The following is a 23900-nucleotide window of genomic DNA, read 5'->3' as shown; positions in this document are numbered from 1 at the left end:
ACATCACTTTTAATACACGCAACTTCATCAAATAGTTCGCCATCGTTTATATTTAAGTTCCAGTGACTGGAAATGAATAAAACACTTTCCTCGATCTTCGCCCGCAGAAGGATTTCTTGTAGTAAGACCCATTCAAATACTTCCATTTCCATGAAACAGCTGTCCCAGTTATTTAAATAATCAGTGCAAGTTTGGCAAAATTTATGAATTGCATCTTTAAATATGTTGGCATTAATTCAATTTACTATTTCAATTCACAAAATAAAGGACAAAATGGCTATTTTAGAAAAAAAAATTTAAAAGAGCAGTGAAATAAATGACTGTCCTCTTAAATAAAGGACGTATGGTCACTGTAATTATATGGAATGTTTCAATTCATGATAGAAGTTTATTTGAAGTTAGTCTTTGTGATCATAATGACATCAAGAATTTCAAATGCAATAAAAACAAACATTAATTTCATGTAATTGAAAAATTGGACAAGAGTTAGATACTGTGTTTCAGTGCAACATATAGTTGCACTGAAACACAGTTGTTGACTTGAGTCCATACAGCATAGTTTCTGTGGGAGGGGAACAATAATAGTGCAATTAGAGACAGTTGGAATAAAAACGGCGCTAACTAATGAATCACACTATCTGTTGAAAAAATATATTACATAGACTGTAAAGCTTCTGTACCTTATTCAGAGATACAATAAGACTACACTTGTTATTCTTGCATCTGCAGTATAAAAAGGCTTTGGGGGAGGGTGTGTTTATAACCAGGGGGGAGAAGCGAGTTACTATTGCTTCAACGTGAACATGTTTAAACATTTTTTGTGTGCGAGGTAACATAACTATTTGATGTCTTTTTTTGCAAAGTAAAATCAGGGGTGCGAGTTATACACAAGGGCAAGTTATTATTATTATTATTATTATTATTATTATTATTATTCAGGCCTCCATGGAGTCAAAAGACTCATCGTGGGAGGTCCTTCCTAAGAACATAAAGTCTGTCATGACTCATCAAGTGGAGGTCCCCCTAAGAAACACAAAGTCTATCATACCACTCTTTAAACTCATTGACCATTCTTGCTCCCACCACTCCATCAGGCAATGCATTCCACAGTTCAACCACCCTCCATGCAAAGAAACCACTCCTTACCCTCTTGCTCACAGTTTCCTTTCGTAACTTCCAGGGATGGCCTCTTGTCATCACTCCTTCCCGCTGATCAACCAAGCAAAAGAACTCCCCAGTGTCAACCCTGTAACCACCTCTCAACAGTTTAAAAGTCTCAATCATATCACCTCTCCTTCTTCTATCCACCAAACTCTGCAGTCTACATTCCCTCAGCCGATCCTCATAACTATCATTGTACAGTCCTGAAACCATCTTCGTTATCCGTCTTTGTATCCTTTCCACAGTTAATTTATCCCCTTCAAATCCTGGGGACCAAATCTGAGAACAATAGTCCAAGTGTGGTCTGATCAGAGACCTATACAACGGAATGATAACCCTCTTATCTCTGCAGGTCAGTGTCCTCATAATAGCAGCAATCCTCTGTGTTACCTTCACCACCTTTGCAATATGTCCCCTAAACTTCAGGTTTCTATCAATCATCAACCCCAGATCTCTTGTCTCCCCTACTTCCTCCAGTATAACTCCTTCCATAGAGTATGCAGCATCCCATCGATGTTTCCCAAACCTCAATACCTTACATTTTGCTGCCTTAAACTGACACCCCCATTCATTTGCCCACCTATCTAGCTTATTTAAATCCTCTTGCAGGGCTACCACATCTACACTATTACTAATAATCCTTCCCGGCTTCGCATCATCTGCAAACAATTGAATATCCATTTGCAATCCACTGGCAATGTCATTGATATAAAGGCTAAACAATATAGGTCCTAGTACTGAGCCCTGTGGGACCCCACTTGTAACCCCTCTGCCTCCTTGAAACTGCTCCACCATACACAACTCTCTGATACCTATCAGACAGCCAATCCGGAATCCAGTTGACCAATCTGATATCCAGACCCATGTACTGCAACTTAAACATCAACTTATCATGTGGGACCCTGTCAAATGCCTTCACTAAGTCTAAGAAAATTGCAGTATATGCCTTTCCCTCATCTAATGTTCTTGTAACTTTATTATAAAAGGCTAGCATATTGCTAAAACAAGAGCGCCCTTTCACAAATCCATGTTGACTCTCACAGATAACATTACCTTTATCTGCCCAATGCTGTATACGGTCCCTCACTACTTTCTCCAAGATCTCAACAACTACTGATGACACACAGACTGGCCTATAATTAGACACTTCCAGTCTGTTACCACCCTTATGCAATGGCACTATCTTACTTTCCTTCCATTCCCAGGGCACGTTTGCCAAAGCCAGACTTTCATTGAAAAGCCACGTTAAAGGCACTGTCAATTCCCTAGCACATTCTCTCAAAACTCGTGGTGAAATACCATCCAGTCCCACAGCTTTACTGACATCCAGAGTACTCAGTATCTGAAACACACTCTCCTCCTGTACCTCCAGACCTTGAACCAGTCCTATCCCTCTAGCATTAAAACTGACTCCTCTAGGATGAAATACTCCAATAAAGTGTTTATTGAACAATTCCACTATGTCCTCTGCACATTATATTACGGTATGGTAAGCATTTTTCTGACAAGTTGAGCTTCCCCTGCTCAGCTGACTTCTATGGTGAGTTACACAGTATAAATATTTTTCTCACTACTGTTTTTTTTTTTTTCAAATCAACATTAAAATCAATTTAATAATACAATAATCAATTTTACATTGAATAATATTATACATTTATATATAAATAAATATTATAAATAAAATAAAATATTATTTATAAAATTATAAATAATTATTTATAAAATATTATATATTATTATAAATTAATTAATAGATTTTCTAATAATTTTCCACTACTAAAAACTGCCCGGCACATCATCAACTTGATTTGTAAACTTTTGGCATGTGCACATAAAAAGGTTCGCCACCACTGACCTAGGTGGTTGCCTAGGTGAGGATCTCTGAGAAAAGGGTATAAGTGGAACTACAAGGGTGGTGATCATGAAGAGTTCAGGAGAAAGCTTGCAGATGTAGCAGGGAATGAAGAGTTAGCTGGAAAAGGGAATGATGCAGCTTGGGGAATATTCAAGAACTGTCCAGTAGAAGCAATGTCAAAATGTATTCCAAGGGTCAGAAGGTTAATAAGGTAGGTGTGAAATGGATGAATGAAGAGATTAAGCATGCGATATAGAGAAAATTGGCATTATGGAGGCAGCATAAGAGAAGTGGTAATAACCAATCCATGAGGATTACAAAGACCATGCAAGGCAGGTTGGTAAGGGTAACAAAGTGAGGAATGAGTAGTAGTTAGCTAATGAAGAAAAAAGAATCCTAGGGGATTTTCCTTTGATATGTAGTCAGCAAAAAAAAAAAAAAAAAGAATGATTATGGAAGGATGACGCTGACTGGAGAAAATGGTAAAAGCACTGCAGTTGCAGAAGATACACTAAAGATACTTAATGAGCAGTTCATAAAGGTCTTTCATTCTTGTGAATGTGACCTCATGGAGAGATTGAGAGCAGTTGCTGATGGGGAGGAGAGACTGACTAAGTGAGCAAGAGGTGTATGGGGGAATTGAGCAAACTTGATGTTAATAAGACTGTGGGATTTGATAATATATATCACCACATATTCTGAAGGAATGTGCCAGGGAGTTAACATCTGCCGCGACATATTTTTTTAATATGAATCTTGCACTGGGCCAAGTTCCAAAGGAGTGGAAGGAGGCCAAGATTTAGCCACTTCATAAGAGAGGTGATAGAACTCAAGCATGAAATTATAGGCCTATCTGTGCTGGAGAAGCTGGTGAGAACTAGGATCCAGAACTGGGTTGACAACAATGGTGTTATCTTTGATGGACAGCAGGGATTTGCTAAAGGGAGGTCATGTTTTAGTAATCTACTTACTTATTAAATATCAACTCACTCACTTACTTATTATTATATATTTATGAATGCATTGCCTGATGGAGTGGTGGGAGCGAGAACGGTCAGTGAGTTTAAAGAGTGGTATGATAAACTTTGTGTTTCTCAGGGGGGGACCTCCCCTCGATGAAACTTGACAGACTTTATGTCTTAGAAAGGACCTCCCTCGATGAGTCTTTTGACTCCTTGGAGGCCTGAATAATAATAATAATAATAATAATAATAATATTTATATAATTATTATATATATATATATACCGTATATTATCGTATATAATACAAAAAATTTATGTTAAAAAATACTATTTAAAGTTAGGGGTTCGCATTATATGCGGATCCTAAAAAATATAACATCTTATTAGACTTGCACATACAATATATACTACCTAATGCCTATGCAACCAAATCTACATGACCCACTCACACTCGGCGACCAAGCGCGCATCGTATCTGCACAGCTGCTTACATTACTGGCATTATGTGCAGATACGATGCACTCTAAGTCGCCGAATGATAGAGCACAGTGAGATAGATAGAGCACAGTTAGGTATATCGGTTTAACCACAGTTCATTTTAAATATTATTTGTTAAACAAACCTAGCCTGAAAATGAGCCAACAGAAACGTAAACGTTCATTCTTTTGAAGCAGGATTTAAATTGCATGTCGTGCAGTTTGCAGAAGAACATAATAACAGTGTTGCTATGAGAGAATTTGGTGTAGCAGAGAGTAATATTAGACTTTGGCATAAGCAAAAAGACAGTCTTGAAAAAATCCCCAAAACGAAACGTGCCCGTCGTGGAGATGAAGCATCCTTTCCAGAACTCAAAGAAGAGCTAAATGAATAGATTTTGATGCAATGACAAGATGGCATTATAGTAACAAGAAATGCAATTCGTTTTTGAGCTCTACAACTCAAGAATGGTAAATTCAAGGACACGCCAGGTATTTCATCTTTTCTTGCTTCACCTGGGTGGTGCAACAGATTTATGGAACACAAAGCATTAACATTACAACACCGAACAAAAATTGCGCAGAAGTTACCAAAGCGGCTTGAAGAAAAAGTGCAGTCCTTCTATAAATTTATCATAAAATTACAGAAATGTCATGGATATGAACTTTCCCAAATTGGCAATATGGATGAGACGCCCATGTACTTTGATATGCCTGGGAATCGAACAGTAAACTCAGTTGGTGAAAAGGGGTGTCTTCATAAAAACAACGGGACATGAAAACACGCATTTTACCGTTGTTCTAGCATGCATGGCAGACAGAACCAAATTAAAGCCAACAGTGATATTTTAAAGGAAGAAAATTCCGAAGCATATGAAATTTCCACCAGGTGTAATTGTTCGTGCCAATCAGAAAGGTTGGATGGATGAAGGTGTACAATTGTGGCTGGATCAAGTATGGAACATATGTCCAGGTAGCTTGTCATGTCAACAAAGCATGCTAGTCTGGATATGTTCCGGGCGCATTTAACAGAGGCAAGCAAAGAGAAAGCATGTGAGCTACGTACAGACCTAGCAGTCATACCGGGTGGTCTAACTTCCATTTTTGCAGCCGTTTGATGACAGCTTGAATAAACCATTTAAAGATCACTTACGTGAAAAATGGAGAGAATGAATGTCATTTGGTTTGGTAAAGATGACAAAGGGTGGGAATTTTCAGAAGCCTGAGATCACCCTAGTCACCAGCTGGGTTAAAGAAGCATGGGATTCGATACCATTTGAAATGATTCAACGCTCATTTTTTAAATGTGGAATAAGTAATTCAATGGATGGATCTGAAGATCACGTCATATATACTAAAGCAAGGATGATGCACAACAAATTGGAGAGCATGAAGATGATGATGACAACTGCTGCACTGATGATGCAATCCCTACAGATGAATTTATAAATGAAATGTTTGACAACTCAAAAGATGAAGAAGAATTTAAAGGATTTTGACATTTTGTTTTAAAATAAATATTTCTTTCGTTAATTCATATTGTATTTTGACATTTATTTTAAAATAAATATTTCTTTCATTAATTCGTCTTGTATTTTGGCATTTTGCTTTAAAATAAATATTTCTTTCGTTAATTTGTATTGTATTATTTATAATGTTATCCTCAAGGGCTCACTTTAGTGAGTACGGGCATGGCAAACCCGAGGTGCCTGATGCTGGACCATGCCTTACTTCATGTAATATATATCTCTTATATTATTCTGTAGACTGGTCCCTCCTCTTCTTTCTTTGCTTCTTTCTCCTCTCCTTGCTCCTTCCCCCTGATGCTATTAGAGTATTCGAGGGCTAGGGGTGAGTCTTTCCTATCTTGCTAAGTCATTTCGTCTTATGCAGCCACCAAAGGAGGCAAGCTAGCCTCAATAGGTGCCGGTCCCAAGCCCGGATAAATGCAAGGGTTGACGTCAGGAAGGGCATCCGGTCGTAAAACTTCAGTGCCAACTCAAACTATGATTATGAGTCGAAAAGAAAATGATATAAGGGCTAGGGCGTACCCCTTAAGCGACGCCCAGCCACATCGCCCTACAGCTGTGAGAAGTGGACGAGGGCTACCGCATCAAGGGCGGGTGCGGTTAAAGAAGCGAGCCCAGCAGGTGAAGAGGATGTTGCGAGTGGGAACACTGAATGTTGGAAGCATGACTGGAAGGGGAAGAGAGGTGGCAGACATGATGAGGAAGAGGAAGCTGGACATTTTATGTGTGCAGGAAACAAGGTGGAAAGGGGGAAAGGCAAAGGAACTGGGAGATGGATATAAATTGTTCTACTCTGGAGCGAATAACGAGGGAAGAAATGGTGTAGGAATTGTGGTGTGTGGCAGAATGAAGGGTGAAGTACTGGACGTGGGTAGAAGGAAAGACAGGATCATGCGAATGAAATTGGGTCTTGGAGAAGAGCGGGTGGTCGTATTATGTGTATATGCCCCGCAAGTTGGTTGTACAGCAGAGGAAAAAGATGAGTTCTGGAACGTGTTAGATGAAGAAATGAGGGAATTGGAAGAAAATGAGATGATGATTGTCGGAGGAGACTTGAACGGGCACATAGGAAGACAGAATAGAGACTGTGAAAGGGTGCATGGTGGCCACGGAGTGGGAATGATGAACCAGGAAGGAGAGAGAGTTGTGGACTTTGCAGTAGCGTTTGATCTGGCAATTGTGAACTCGTTTTTCTTCAAGAGGGAAGAACATTTGATAACATTTAGAAGTGGTAACAACAGCTCACAAATTGACTACATTTTGACTAGAAGAAAACATCTTAAGGTTGTGACAAATTGTAAGGTAATTCCAACAGATCAAGTAGCACAACAACACCGACTGCTGTGCGCAGACTTTAAATTAAGATCGAAGATAAGAACTTCTGGTTGCCATGAGATGAAGACAATTAAGTGGTTTCGCTTAAAAGAAGAGAGTGTGAGGAATCGTTTTAGGGAGAGAGTGTTAGAGAGGATTTCGGATGGACTGGAAAGTGTACAAGATTGGTGGAAACATAATTCAAAAGTAATCCTGAGCTGTGCAATCGAGGTGCTTGGTGAGACATCTGGAAAGATTAGAGAGCAGAAGGAGGGTTGGTGGTGGAATAATGATGTACAAGTGGCAGTGACAGCTAAGAGGAAGGCAAAGCAGAAGTGGGATGAGTCAAGAGTGGAAGAGGACAGAGAGGTGTACAAACAGAGAAAGCAAGAAGCCAAGAGAGTTGTGGCACAGGCGAAGACCATGGCATATCAAGATCTGTATGATCAATTAGAAACAAAGGAAGGACAGAGAAAAATTTACCAACTAGCGAAATGTAGAAATAAAGCAGCTAAGGACATCTTACATGTGAGGCAGATCAAAGATGCTGAAGGAAGAGTATTATGGAGGGATGTGGACATAAGAAACAGATGGAAAATATACTTTGAGGGACTTCTGAATGAGGAAAATGCAAGGACTCATAGAGGAAATGGGCAGCCTTCTGAGGGGATGGTGCAGAACATCGGTAGAATGGAAGTGATGGAGGCCATGAAGAGGATGAAGAATGGAAAAGCGGTGGGCCCCGACAGAATTCCAGTGGAGGCATGGAAGGCACTGGGGGAAGAGGGAATTGACCTGCTGTGGGACCTGTTCATGAAAGTTTGCCAACAGGAAAATATACCCGAGGAATGGAGGGAGAGTACTCTTGTTCCCATCTACAAGGGTAAAGGGGATGCACAAGACTGTAAAAATTACAGAGGAATAAAGTTGATGCCCCACACAATGAAGGCCACGTGGAAGGCCAAGGACTCACTGGATACATTATATCCAAAACCTTGGGTGGACACATTTGGGATTCCCACCAGAACACCTGAGCTTGGTAGCAGAGGATCGTGACCATTGGAAGTTCCTCCTGCAGCTGCTGCCACCGTAACCCAATCAGGAAAGGTGGGCCTTGAACATGAATGAACGAATGAATGTATATTACTTGCTTATTATATCTACTTACTTATGCCAGCCTGGTTGGCCAAGCAGTTAGCATATCCACTCTCCAGCCAAAAGACTTTGGGTCCGAATACTGCCGTGGACATGGATGTTTGTGATTGTCTGTGGAAATACTAGTGGTGGTAGTGGTGGTGGTGGTGGTGGGAGGTAAATGGCATTGGTGTAGTTGCAGTTGTAGTTGGTGGACTCAGTGGTGGAGAAAGAGAGCTGTAGAGTAGGTGTCCTCCCTCAATGAGTCTATGGACTCCCTGGAGGCATCACATAATAATAATAATAATAATAATTACAATAAGGTGACAGCTGCCTTGGACAGAGGAGAGGGATACACGGTAATATACTTAGATTTCACAAAGGCTTTTGATAGATTACCCCATGATAAGTTGATAGTCAAACTAGAGTGGATGGAGTTGGATATTAGATTAGTGCATTTGATCGGAGATGGCTATCTGATAGGTATCAGCAAGTTGTGTATGGCGGAAGCAATATCCCTGAAGAGGAAGGTCACTAGTGATGTACCTCAGGGTACACCACTAGTGACTGTTTTAGGGTCATTACTGTTTAACTTGTATGTTAATGATATTGGAAAAGATTTGGATGGAGATATTCAGTTATTTGCAGAAGATGCAAAGTTGGGACGAACTATGAAGAGTAGAGAAGATGCTGTGGCTTTACAAGAAGACCGACCTGAATAAATTGAGTGAATGGGCATGGGAATGGGGATGCGAGTTCAATGTTGCAAAATATAAGGTTCTAAAATTTGGGAAACAAAGATAGGATGTAGAATTTATGCTTGGTGGAGATATATTGTCGGCGGTGGAGGAAATAAGAGATCTCGGGGTGATAATGGATAAAGATCTGAAATTTAGGGGACACATTGCAAAAATTGTGAGGACAACACAAAGACTTCTGTGAGTGATGCAGAGGATACTGACTTGTAGAAATAGAGAGATTCTTGTTCCATTGTATAAGGCTTTGATTAGGCCACACATGGACTACTGTGCACAGATTTGATCTCCTGGTTTTCGGAGGGATGAAGATGTTGGGAAGGATTCAGAGACAACTGAATAAGGTAGTTTCTGACCTCTGGAATGTCAAATATGAGAAAAGGTTGAGAAGATGCAATTTACAGAGTCTAGTGAATAGGAGGAAGAGGGGAAATATGATAGAGAGTCACAAGTTAGTAAGGGGTTGTTATAGGATCAATGTTGGAGAGGTTCTACAGAAAACAGTGGGAGATCAGGAGAGAACCAGAGTTCATTCCTGGATGCTGTATAAGGAGGGTGTGAGCAGGGGAGTGAGAAGCATGTTTTTTTTTCATGCAGAGTTGTGAATGATTGGAATGCCTTGCCTAAGAGTATGATGTCTGTAGAGAATTTGAGTGTGTTTAAGGCACAGTATGATGAGCTGTGTGTATGATAAAAGGACTAGATGAGTGTTTGACTCAATGGTAGCTTTGGTAATAATAATAATATAATTATTAATTATATTATTATTATTATTAGTTTTTTTTTGTTTTTGTTTTTGTCTTTTCAAGATGCCAGAAGACAGTGCTCATGTCACATAGTTAGCAACAATAAATCATGGTATGATCTTTGTTCTTTTAGTACTCAATATTAGAAGCCTTTAGACTATGTTAAGAAAAATGTCACATATACACAGATAAATAAGAAACTCACATCAAGTAACCATTTTTCCACTTGACCTTTAGCACTTTCTGTAGATATAGTAGAAATAAAATCAACCTTTTCTTCTTCACTGCTATACATTCCATGAATTTCAAGCTTTTCATCAAATTCCAGTCTGGCAATACCTTCAAAGCATTTCTTCAAATGGGGTTGAACCCTTTTTGGATCCTTTGTTTCAGATAGAATTTCTAACATTTCATCATTAGATAAGAAGAAAAACCTTAAAAAATGCAAAATATATTAAAAATAATGTAATTTATTATATATGATAATTTATTACTACTAATAAGGAAATGTTCCAAAAGCCAAAATAAACATGTTTGTCAATTCTGGATAATCCTAAACCATCTCTTATCTCCTAATACTATCAGACTCTCTTGCATCCTTGTACTACTCTAGACTATGTTGAACCCCTTACATTTTCACCTCAATAAAGGTCAAAACCAGTCTCAGTAATGATCCTTCCCGCAAGGCTTTTCAATATGCACGTCCAAAAAGAAGTGTGCTGTAATTGATGTGAAGTCAATGGCCTCTAAAAACCAGTAGCCAAGTCTTTAAGAGGCCTCATGCAAATTTTGTTTGATTACACTTGGGTAAGGGATTAAAGACAAATATAACTTCCTGGAAAGTATAATTTACTTTGTAACCAAATGAAAGAAAAAAAACTATACAACAAATCCTGATCTGATTACTTTACCGTGTTGTGCTTGGAAGGAGCCAGACTATAGCTGAGTGCAGAGAGCCATCAACATAATTCTTGATGTCTGGGCACTCACTGTGAGAGTTATGTCCACAAGTCCTCTACCCTTACAGCATAATCCTGCTCCGTAAATAATTCCAACATTCCATGCCAAAGATAATAGTGTCACTACAGTTTAAAAGAATCTTCAAAAATTAACAAAGAACACAACACAGATTATTAAAATGCAAGAAAAAACACAACAGAATTTATCAAAAAGGCAACAAAAATTTTCAAGAACAAACATATACAAAAACCTTCCCCAAAACAACAAAATTTCATGTGAAAAACTATTCTCCATATTGACTTAACCAAGATCCAGATCTTCAATTAAAAATAAACGATGGATAGGTATCAAAACCTGACCTGTTATTCACTACTGAAACGCAACTTTCATTCTCAATAAATATAGTTAACATCCTAATTACATCATGCATAATGCCTTTAGTGAGAGGGACAGAAGGTCAGGTGTGCAAAATTCCATTATAATCATAAAATTTCTGATATATACCCTCAAGGGGTGTAACAGGATCTTACGATAGTATTACATGAAGGAGGTACATCATTACTAATTTCTAATCAACAATTTTCCTCCAAATTAGTCTGCTATCTGTCAATACTCCAACATTATCTGTTCTTATATTTCTGTCCACCATACATCTGAGATTAGCTGTGATAACACACTCTTGAACGATAACAATGGCAAGTTCTTTTTAACATCCTCATTTTTAATATATTTCCATTGATGGCATTTGTTCACTCTCTAATCTTTTTCAAAACTCTGATATCAATTCCATACAAATACTAAATTTTGAATCCCTTCTATACAATCTACTGTCATCAAGATTTCTTGTCTTACTTTGTTACTTCTATTGCTCTCATTATTATTATTATTATTATTATTATTATTATTATTATTAATATCCAGCCTCCATGGAGTCAGAGATTTGTCATAAGAGGTACACACTATTGCATACGATGCTCATCCAACCATGCCTTAAATGATTCAATGTGTCTACATTCACAACACATTCAGGCAATGCATTCCACTCACCAACCACCCTACATGCAATGTCAACCTGATCCTCACTCCCCTGCTCACACCTGTCTTACACAGTTTCCAGTGATGGCCTCTTGTTATACCCCCCCCTTCCCATTCTATGAAAAATCTAATCTATGAAAACCTGATAACAACCCTTGACTAGTTTATACGTCTCAATCATACCTCCCCTTCCCTCTCTTTCTCCTATTCATGAGGCAATTTACATTTTCTTGATCTGTCCTCGTACTCCACATTCCAAAGACCACTTTTGTGAATCTTCTCTGTACCCTTTCAAACATATTGTTATATTCTTTTTCTTTTTGTTTATATTTATTTATATTTATATTTTATTGTTACCTTCTTTTATACTATGAGTTCTATTCACTCGTGGCCCTTAGACTACCTATTTTCTAATTTGTGTGAGGCACCCCCCTTTTCTCTCAGACGAATTTATATACTGCGCCAGCCTGAGCTTAGGTACAGAGTATATCTTAACCTGGGGGGGTCTCAGAAATTAGATGCCACCAATGTGGTTACAAATGAATCAGAGGCTGTAGGTGTTCTAATCTTGCAGTCGTAGCCCTTCCTTCTTATCTTACTCTGGGTATCCCCGCATGCATATACAGATAAACAGGTTCGTAAATTTTATGAGTGGTAAGAGTCAGTCTACATGGTCAGATCACACACATATGACACTATAAAACATATTTAATGAACTCATAAGCAATACAAGGTATAATCATAATGTAAGCAATACTAAGTTAAATCATCTAAGGTTTCACTCACTATCTCATTCCATAAAATATACAATTTCTCATTACATAGAATGTTTCCTTCTAATGGTTAAAATACTATATACAGTTGATCAGGTGCTCGTTAGGCACAAAACACATCTTGTTTCCTTTTCATATGGATTGAAACATTGGTTCTTAACAAATTCATGAATTTCAGACAATCAGTCAAATAAGATTTAAAATGTTCTATAATCTGCTTAATCTTCTAAGTTCATTTTTCATTCTGAAACAAAATTTCTTCTGTTCACAATCATCCTAATGTTTAAGGGACAAAGAATATGTAAAATACTTATCTACACTGCACAGGTTTTCAGGATTCCTTCCATCCTTCCTTTGTTGGAAAACTTTGTTGTTCAAGGTCTGCTGCCATGTGGAGGTCGTGTATTCTTCGAGTCTGGCGCTAGCTTCTTCAAGAATTACATTGGTGCACTTCCTTGCCGATGGCCCACTTCTTTATCTGCTGTACTCTCTGTGATGCCTTGCCGGGATTTACGGTGGTCCACTCCGGAAACGTAGGAGATGGACATCGTTAACCACTGAGGAGCACATGGAGAGAAAACCGGAACAAACAAAAAAGGGGGGGGGATCCAGACCTGTGTTGCTGCATATATTCTCCCTATCCAGCGCCCTCTTTTCGAGTTAGATTTTGCATATTCGGCCTTTCAATTCGTCCCTGACTGGGTGACCTCATCACACCACCATACAGGACTTTCAATTTTCAGGAACACGTGCCTCTAGATATCTTCCACGAACTAGCACCCACGGGCACTTACAATACTACGGTGGCATTTGAGCAACCTTTGCCCTTGCTTAGGCAGTGTACTGACATTCTTGCATGTGTAGTTATAAATTCACTAGTAATTATCTTTACATATATTCTTTGATTATTTTACATTTACAATTCTAATTTGGATCCATCAAAACTTATACTAAATATTTCTTTCATCTTATTGATTATGATATTAATTATTCTATAACATGAACTTAATTGCTGAAAAGACAAGTATGCTCTTTTAGTGGGACATATTCTGTTAGATTCTGGATGGGTGGCTTCATTGAGGTTGCGCATTTCAGATCTAACAATATCCTCATCGCCATGAAAAACTGGAGACAAAATCTGCACACCGTAGTTCATATGAGGCTTGATCAAGGCTTTATACAATGGCATCATAATCTCTTTGTTTTTGCACGTCAGGTTCCTCTAAATGATTGCTATTATCCAATGTGACATCTTCACAACTTGTGCAATGTGCAGAGTTCATATAGGATGAAAGAAAACTTTATAATGGCTTTACAACTGAATGGAGGTTTGCAAATCTTGTATAGAGGTGACAAAGCATTTCCATCCGTTCCACAGGCTTGGTTTCTTTATCCCACAAAGACATAAAAACATGCTTTGAATGTTTTTTATGGCTGATAAGGTTTTTTAATTAATTAATTAAAAAAGTGCATTAGCACTTTTTTGGATTATTTTGAATATTTGGTCATTGATAGGATAGATGGATTTCCATTATGTGTTAGGCCATTGAACCTAACACATAATGGAAAGAAGAAGTGTAATGGATACTAGCTCTAAAATAAGTCATAAGGCTTGTATGTTATGATTGTAACTATTATAATAATTTTCAGCAATGTTATAATATGGGTAATGTCAATTCAGCACAATATAGCACAGTGGTAAGGAATAATATACTTTGATTGCAAAGACCTGAAACAAAGAATCTTTAGAAAAATTTTTCAACTGAAGTTAAGTTAACCAGAGTCATGCAAAGACAACAAGGTTTTGCATCCCAGAAATTTTCGGTTCACACATGCAGATATGCTAATTTACAAACATTATACACTCACCACAGCTACATGAGTTGACAAAATTTAAATACCCAGCCAAATCCGTTTAGTTCCTTCAATTTAATGCATTAACAATGAAGACATTTGTGTACCCATTTCTCATTATTATACTGTTTCATTCCTCATCACTGGTAATTGATAATGTTTTTTAATTAATTAATTAAAAAAACAATGACTAAATATCTAAAATAATCCAAAAAAGTGCTAATGCACTTTTTTGGATTATTTTAGATATTTGGTCATTGTGGTTAATGGATTTTCATTAAAACATAAAAGCTATGTAGATAAAATAAAGAAAAAAGAAATTTTTTTTTTAACTGTATGAGGGTTGTTTGAAAAGTTTGGTAAAAAAATAAGTTAAACACATTTTTTTTGAAAAAAACACCTCTATTTTTCAACATAGTCTCCATCGAGGTCTACACATTAGGTCCAGCGAGTTTCCAATTTTTTCATCCCATCTAAAAAGTAGGATTTATCAAATTGTGCAAAATAGTCATTGACAGCCTTGATGACATCCTCGTTCGAAAAAAATTTTTTTGCCATCACGCTAACTTTTTAAGCTTGGGAACAAGAAGATGTCACATGGGCCCAAGTGCAGAGAATATGGTGGATGTGGAACCAATTCAAAACTCAATTCGTACAAATTTGCCATTGCAACAGCCAATGTGTGGAATGGTGCACTGTCTTGATGAAAGAGCACTTTTTTTGTGTGCTGATCTTGGCCACTTTTTCTTCAGTTCTTCTTTTAAACAGTCAAACAATGAAGCATAATAGACTCCTGTTATTGTCTTACCCTTTTCCAAATAGTCTGTCATAATAATTCCTTGGGAATCCCAAATATCAGTGGCCATCACCTCCCCGGCTGACAAAGTGACCTTCGCTTTTTTCGGTGATCTTTCACTGGGCATTGTCCACTGTTTAGACTGCTGCTTGGACTCAAGTGTGTAGTAGTGGATCCAAGTTTTTTCTACGGTCATGAATCAACACAAAAAATCCTGTGAATCACGATTAAACATTGCCAAACACCGTGTTGAAATGTCTTTTCACATTCATTTTTGATCGACAGTCAACAATCATGGCACACATCGCACATACACAGGTTTTTCGTGTTTTATCAATGCCCGAAACTTGTTTTCTCCATTTTTATGAAAAATGTGAACACGGTCGTTTTAAATGCAGGATACTATGCACTCATTCAGTTGAGATGCCTACAATCTCAGCAATCTCATGCACTTTCACTCGGCAGTCTTCCATAACGATACAATGGATTTTGTCAATCATTTTCTTCATAGTGACCTCAGTCAGGCATCTGTAGCATGCTTCATCTTCGATGGACTTATGATGCCATTTAAATTCATTTATCCAAAAATACATAGTCTTTAATGCTGGTGCAGAGTCCCCATAAACTGCATCTAACTCAGCTTTGATGTGTGCAGCCATCTTCAAATAAAAGTGTTTTATCACTGCCCAAAACTTGTTTTCTCCATTTCTATGAAAAATGTGAACACGGTCATTTTAAATGTTTGCCAAACGAGAACTTACACATTGCACATGGCTAAAATTTTGCCAGGGTCATGAAAAAGATGATATGTGCCAAATCTGGTATGAATGAACGAATTGTGTCGCTGTTTATTTACTGAAAATTTACCAAACTTTTCAAACAACCTTTGTATATTCATAATAATTTTTACTATTTCTTGTTTTTACTTTTAAGGCACTGTTAATAAATGTGTAATAAAAACAAACTGAACAGTTATACCTTGGAAAGTAGAGGCGTTTCTTCTCTAGATATGAATTCAGCCCCTTATTGATTCTGTCTAAGAATTCATTACTTTCTTGTAGCTGATGAAGAACAGATGGAGATCCTGTTGCAGTAAGTACCTAAAAAAAAAAAAAGAATGAAGTATTTCCTATAAAAGCATTTTCAATAAATATTGAAATGTAATGAGCACATTAACACAAGATGGCATGGGAGTCATAACCGATGGGGATTTTGAAAAATAACAAGAAAAACATAATTAAATGAGCATTACATTCTTTTTTATTTATTAATTTTTTAAAGATTTACTTATTTCTGAAGCTCACTTTCATGTAATCCAAACACATCTTCCTTGGGAGCTACAATGTCCACAACTCAAACTAGTTTCCCTTCTTCTCCATTGACAGAGAAGGGAAGTCATCTAACTACCAGAATATCAGATGATTGCCTACAAACCTTTTAAATAGTAAGGATTATCTAATGGTATGAGATCACCACCATGCTGCTTATTGGATGCTTAAGTGGGTTGTAAAAGTAGCATGTTTGATCTCTGGAGCAGAGTTTCTGGATTATTTATCATTAGCCATTCACAGTATTAAAGTACAATAGGTTTACAATCTTCTGTGGGTGGGATTCACAAAATTCTATCAACATTTTTCTTAACCAATTATCTTTTTCGCACTTTGTTACATTTCTCCAAATATCTTTTCTTAACAAGTTCTTTCAAATATATATTATAGATATATGTTCTCCTTTTGCTGAATCAGACCTTAAGCTCATCCACATTTCATTTACTACAGAAAATCCTTCATCACACATTGTGATATATGGCATTACAATACCAAACTGGATGAGCTCTGTGACTTTTATACCAACTTCATGATCAGATTACTGTTTCAGTTCTCCTGAAACAAATAGCTTCTGCAAATTAATAATAGAAATAATTCTAACTGGAATTCTAACTTTTATTCTTCCATGACTAAAAAACTATCACTACTATCCTAGCTTTGGTTCTCTAACAAGTGTGATAAAAAAATCAGCATATCACAAAGTTGTTATAGACCAAAACTACAGCTGGATGTTCCTGTCTTTTCAAATTTCATTCAATCTTTCCAGCCCACTTCTATGGCCATTGGGTGCAACTTCTTCTCTTCTAGGATCACACCTCTTAACTGTACCATTATAAAAGGAGAAGATGAAGATTGATGATAAGAGGTCTCCCTTATCTTTGGATAATTTTATTACTATTTTTTTATTAAAATTACTACTACTACCACATTACTATTATTGGTAGTAGTAATACCACTATTGCTGATCTCAGTCTGCTATGATTTTAGGGTCCTTAAGTACCCATAACCATCCAAGGTGTCCTTGGATTTCATAACCATGAATCCAGGATAAGATGGTGAGGTCTACGCATATGAGGATACTTTATATGTTAATTGCATATGCTATCCTGGCAAGTTTGCCTGTATGCAGGATGAAAAAATCTGAGTTTTCAAGGAGGAAAAAACCCTTCCATCTCTGTATGAGACCAGCTAACTCACCTTCACTTGAAAATTCCTGATAAAGGTTCATTGTGTCCTAGAAAAGATTCAAATGCAGGTCTTTAACACCACAGGGCATTGTCAAAACCAACTGCACTAAGGAGGCTCTTAATAATAAAATTATCCAAAAATGAAGCAATACCTCAGGGCATCATTCTTCTCCTTCAAATGCTGTACATATGACCATGAAAAATTTCCTTCTAAAACATCAAGTACAGTTCATTTTACATCTCCTCCATTCTATAGTCAGAATAACAGTCTAAGTGTGGTCTGAGCAGGGTCTTATACAATGGAATAATAACTCTTTTATCTCAGCAGGTCAGCATCCTTCTCGGTATTGCAGCAATCCTCTGAGTTACCCTCACCACCTTTGCAATATGCTCCCTGAATTTCAGTTTTCTATCAATCATCACCACCAGATCTCTTGTCTCCCATACCTCCTCCAATTGAGTATGCATCCTCCCATCGATGGATCCCAAACCTCAAGACTTTACATTTTGCTGCATTAAACTGATATCACTATTCATTTACCCATCTGTCTAGTTTATTCAAATCCTCTTGCAGGGCCGTCGTATCTGCACTATTACTGATAACCCTTCCCAGTTTCACATCATCCGCAAACAACTGAATGTCCCTTCCTTAAGTGTTTTAATAATGCATAACCAACATATAAGCTTGTCTACGAGAATCAACTGAATGTCCCCTTGCAATCCATTGACAATATCATTGATATAAAGGTTGAACAATGCAGGTCCCAGTACTGAGTCCTGTGGAATCCCAATTGTAATCTTCTGCCTCCTTGATATTGCCCCACCATACACAACTCTGATACCTATCAGTCAGCCAATCCTGAATCCATTTGACTAACCCGACATTTAAACCCATGTACTGCAACTTAAATATCAGCTTATCATGTGGCACCCTGTAATCCAAAAAAAATGGCAGTATGTGCCCTTCCCTCATCAACTGCTCTTGTCACTTTATTATAAAAGGCGATCATATTACTAAAGCAAGAGTGCCTCTTAACAAATCCATGTTCTCACAGATAACATTACCCTCATCTGACCAATGCTGTATACAGTCCCGCACTAATTTCTCCAAGACCTTAACAACTACTGATGACACACAAACAGGCCTATAATTAAACACTTCCAGTCTGCTACTACCCTTATGCAGCAGCACTATCTTACCTTCCTTCCATTCCCTGGGTACCTTTCCCACAGCCAGACTTTTATTGAAAAGCCAGGTCAATGGAGCTGTCAGTTCTTTAGCACATTCTCTCAAAACCCATGGTGAAATACCATCCAGTCCAACAGCTTTACTGGTATCCAGCATACTCAGTATTTGGAACACGCTCTCCTCTTGCACCTCTAAACCTTGAACCTGCCCTATCCCTCTAGTATTAAAAACCTCCTGAATAAGTTGTCATTGAACAACTCCACTATGTCGTCTGCATCAGTCACTCTATTCCCATTTTTATCCCGCAATGTCATTCTTCCACAATCGTTTCTCCGCCTACTGGCCACATAGCTAAAAAATTCCCTAGGATTTTCTTTGGATCTCAGTGCCAATCTCTTCTCATATTCCAGTTTTGCCTTCCTCACCATTCTGGTCGCTCTCCTGGCCTGAGTCTTATATTCTTCGTGTATCTGTCCTCCACCCCTCTCCTTATATATCTTCCATAATCTCTTTTTCAACTGCAGTTCCTGTTTGATATCGTTTGTCATCCACTTTACACCAAATTGTGTCTGCTTCTTTACCTGTGGAATACAGCTTACTATTGCTGCTAACAAATATTCTTTCACAATTTCCCAACCACTAATGATATCCTGGCCTTCCAATTCTGCCCTCCATGGAACTGCCTATAGTTGATACCTAAGACTATTATAATCACCCTCCTTATAATTCCACATACATTATGCAATGAAACTATTTGGTCCCCTTTCTGCTCTCATGGGACTTCATTACTTCATAGCATGCAGGCTAGTGTCCAATCTAATCACATCTCTATTTGCATTAAGCTTCTGCACTATTCTAAGTACAACTAATCATCTATCACTATTCCCTAGTTCAGAGGAGTCAGCAAACTCTTTTCTGAGAAGGGCAATAGTAAATTGTCGGCCAAAAGTACTTATCATGTATTCAAGTATACATAGGGTGTCCCAAAATTCGCACAAGAAGTAATTTTGATAGAAAACACAGGTTTTTAATTAAAAATTGCAATTTCTTATTGATTCATAAAGTATACAGTATAGGGTTATGCATGGAATAGCATATCGGATAAATGGCCTCCATGGCTTTGCTGGCACATACGCACTCTTTTGTCGAAATTTGCCATGACCGTTTTGCATAAACGTGGCTGAATTTCGTTGATACAGTGCTCAATTTCCTCCTTCAAGGTGTGGGTGGTCATGGGCTTGTTGGCATAAACCTTAGACTTTAAAAAACCCCAAAGAAAACAGTCCAACAGCGTTAAGTCACATGATCTGGGCGGCGAATTCTGATCACCAAAACGGGAAATTACACGACCAGGAAATGACTCATGCAGTAATTGAATTGTTTCTTGGGCTGTATGGCATGTGGCACCATCTTGTTGAAACCACATGTCATCCGCATCCATGTCTTGTAATTTAGGCACAAAAAACTGGATTATCATGTCGCGATAGCAAGCATCATTAACTGTTATTGCCTTACCAGCCGCATTTCGAAGAAGAATGGATCGATGATGCCTCCAGCCCAAAATCCACACCAAACAATGACACGCTATGGGTGCATTTGTTTCTCAACATTCACTCGTGGATTTTCTGAACCCTAAATGCAACATTTTGTCGATTAACGAAGCCATCAAGATGAAAATGAGCTTCATCGCTGAAGATGATTTTGTTCGAAAAATAAGCATCCACTTGTTGTTGTTCCATAATCCATTCAACGAACTCTCTTCGCTGTGTGTGGAGGTAGGCTTTAGTTCTTGAGTCAATTGAACTTTGTAAGCATAAAGATGCAAATCTTTCATGAGAATACGCTGTAGAGAGCTACTCGAAATGCCCAATTAAAGACCACGGTGCCGAATTGATGTTCCAATTGATGTTCTCAGCAACACTCTCACGAACTGCTTCGATGTTTTCTGTTGAACGACTTGTTGAAGGACGGCCAGCGGGTATAAGATCACTAATTGATCCAGTTTCCTTGAATTTTTTAATTAATCTTTTCACAGTTGATGAAGTTAAATCACTATTCTGACCATATTTTGTACGAAAATTGCGAACTGTAGCTGCCAAACTTTCATTATTTTTAAAATATTGCTCAACAATGAAAATGCGTTGTTCTTTCATGTAGCACTTCATTTTTAATAACCCTGAACTGTCAGCTGTCACACTGTCTTTTTTTTCTCGTTGGCAACACTTTACCGCACAAATGGCGCTAAATTTAAATCTTGCGTGAATTTTGGGACACCCTGTGTGTGTGTGTATATATATATATCCATTTTAATATAAACTGACTAAAAAACCGAGAATTATAACAAATTGAGATTTATTTGAAAACGCAAATATTATAGCTTTATAATTGTATAGCTTTAGAGTGTTGCAATGTTTTTTTCAGTGTCTTTTAATAGCTTTCTATGTTCTTAATGCCTGATGAAGTCAATCCCAATGAAACATGTTGCGTTTTCAAATAAATCTCAATTTGTTATAATTCTCGGTTTTTTAGTCAGTTTATATTAAAATGAACATATCCAACCTCCGAAGTAATAGTAATAGTCATATATATATATATATATATATCATGTATTCAAGTACTTATCATGTATTTTCAAAAAACAAAATTTACATTTTTTTTTAATTAACAAAATGCAGCATATAATTGTATACAAACATATTTCTGGGAATTTGAGACATAATTATGAGACAACACAAATTATGAGACAACCATGCTTAAATGAGGTTCAAATTAGTATTCCCAATTATCAAAATTGATTGCAAATGCTCATCAGATATCAGTAACAAGATTTTACATATTTCATCTTAGAAAATGTCTTTTCTGAACTACTGAATTTTTACTATAAACAAACATGTGATAATATTCGCCAAAGAAAGCATATGTGTGACTAAATCTATGGCACTGAAAACATTAAGCTAGCACTGTGAGTGGCATCACTGGCAGTACATGGAGACAACAGCAACTACACATGTTGCATAGTTGTTGATGCATGACTGTTGCAACTATGGTGCGAAAGTGGTCATAGACAATATACAAACTAATGGGCATAGAGACATCATATTAACAATACCCTATTGATACTAAAACACTGATTTCATGATTTTCTCATTATATTCATTTTAAAAGTATTCTTAGCTTGCAAACTATACAAAAATAGTAGCAGGCCAGAATTAGGTCACAAGGCCATAGTTTGCCAACCTGTGCTCTAATGTAATCAAAACACTATTATTTTGATAATATTAGAAGCTTGAATCAGTAAAAAAAAAAAAAAACATATTTGGACTCCAGAGAAAACAGACCCAATTTACTTTTTATCTTATTTCTTTCGGCATGCCATATGAGTAATGTTTTTATAATTATATTAAATATCAGGGAGATATCCAATATTTTTCCTTGTAAGGGCACAGCCATAAGATGGATAGTCTGAAGACTGACTTCTATGGTAGTGCTTTAGAAGGCTTCTAGTTCTCCAAGTAAAGAATCTTGTTGTCAATATTATTTAGGTATGGCTGAGGGAGTTATAGCATTAGTATGAGGGAAAAATATCTCCACCACTTGAGCTCTATAGGAAATGGCATTTTCATGCATGAAAAGAAAAGTCTAGGCCAACTGCATTCCTACTCTATTCAAGACTCTATACCTCTATGTGGTTACAGTATTCCTTATCAAAAACATTGAAGAAGGATGCAGTCAATGATCATTATTCTTCCCCCAGAGAGAAGAATAATGATCATTGTTCTCCCTCTTCACCCCCTCCCTCTCTTCAGATCAAATAATATCTAGAATCTGCTTATAGGCTAAAACATCATCTGTTTTAGCCTATAAGGGGTACAGTTCTGTTCTCATCAGAGAACAGAACTGTACTCCATAAGACCCATTTTTTATTTTCAACCAGTGTGCAATTTTGTGTTAATGGAATACAAAACTGCTGCTTCCTTGCATAGTAGTGTCCACTTAAATTGAGTTCTTCTTAATACAGTCTGGTTGGAAATGGTTTCACCTGTGGCTAGAGCAACCACAAGAGAGATACAGTTGGTGACAGGATATGGTAGGTTCTATTAGAGTCTTAATATGATCCATTCTGGTTGATATAGCCATCGGGCAACCTTGGCCAGCTCTTCTTGTAATGGTTTCTGTCTCCAGAAACTACATCTATAGTGCTAAAGACAACATTTTGTGACACATTAGGCCAATATGTATGTTCACCTGTAATGGCCTGCCATCTCAAACTAAACAATTGTGATTTGCCATCCTGAAGGTACTGAATATATGGCCCACCCAGTGAGCAAGTCAAAATTTGTTGAGGTGGCTGATGTTGAGGTGAGTGTCTGGCTCCCACTAAAGAGACCTTTATTGAGGTCTCTTTAGTGGGAGCCAGGCCCAGAAATGGAGATACCAGACAGAAGCAATGGCGAGGTCAACTTTACCTATAGGAGTTGCCAAAAGGTGTGCCACCTTTTTATTAAATTACTCTGTATTTAGAGAAAGATGTTCAAAGTTTATTTTTCACTTGTTTAGACTATAATAAATTTAGTTTAATCCTTTATCCAAGTGTGAGCAAACAAAGTTTGCACCTGAAAATATCTTGAAAAAACAACACTGGGCAACTCGTAGCAAAGGTGGACCAAGCTAACATCACTCCTATCTCAGTATCTCCCATAATGCAAAACACATCTCCTTGCGGATATGTATAATGTTATGCATTAAGGGGCCACTACCCAGACTAGTTTTGATCTTTATTGAGGTCTTTTCAGTGGGAGCCAGGCTCAGAAGTGGAGATACCAGGCAGAAGCAATGGCGGATGA

At 37.5% G+C, this 23900-nt stretch overlaps 1 protein-coding gene across 1 annotated transcript in view; it reads right to left on the bottom strand.

The window, feature by feature from the left end:
* Window positions 1-23900, bottom strand: part of LOC150108468 (dynein axonemal heavy chain 7-like) — a 990001-nt gene that overhangs the window by 849310 nt on the left and 116791 nt on the right. The window contains exons 7-8 of the mRNA XM_090390473.1: window positions 16331-16452; window positions 10140-10368 (exon numbers count right to left, since the gene is read on the bottom strand). Of these exons, the coding sequence (XP_090246599.1) occupies window positions 10140-10368; window positions 16331-16452 (351 nt within the window). The remainder of the gene's footprint in view (window positions 1-10139; window positions 10369-16330; window positions 16453-23900) is intronic.

The sequence above is a fragment of the Typopeltis vanoorti genome, chromosome 3 (assembly GCF_054136105.1).
Source record: "Typopeltis vanoorti isolate ZY-2024b chromosome 3, IOZ_Tvanoo_1.0, whole genome shotgun sequence".
Taxonomy (NCBI): domain Eukaryota; kingdom Metazoa; phylum Arthropoda; class Arachnida; order Uropygi; family Thelyphonidae; genus Typopeltis; species Typopeltis vanoorti.
This window is presented reverse-complemented; position numbering and strand designations above follow the sequence as displayed.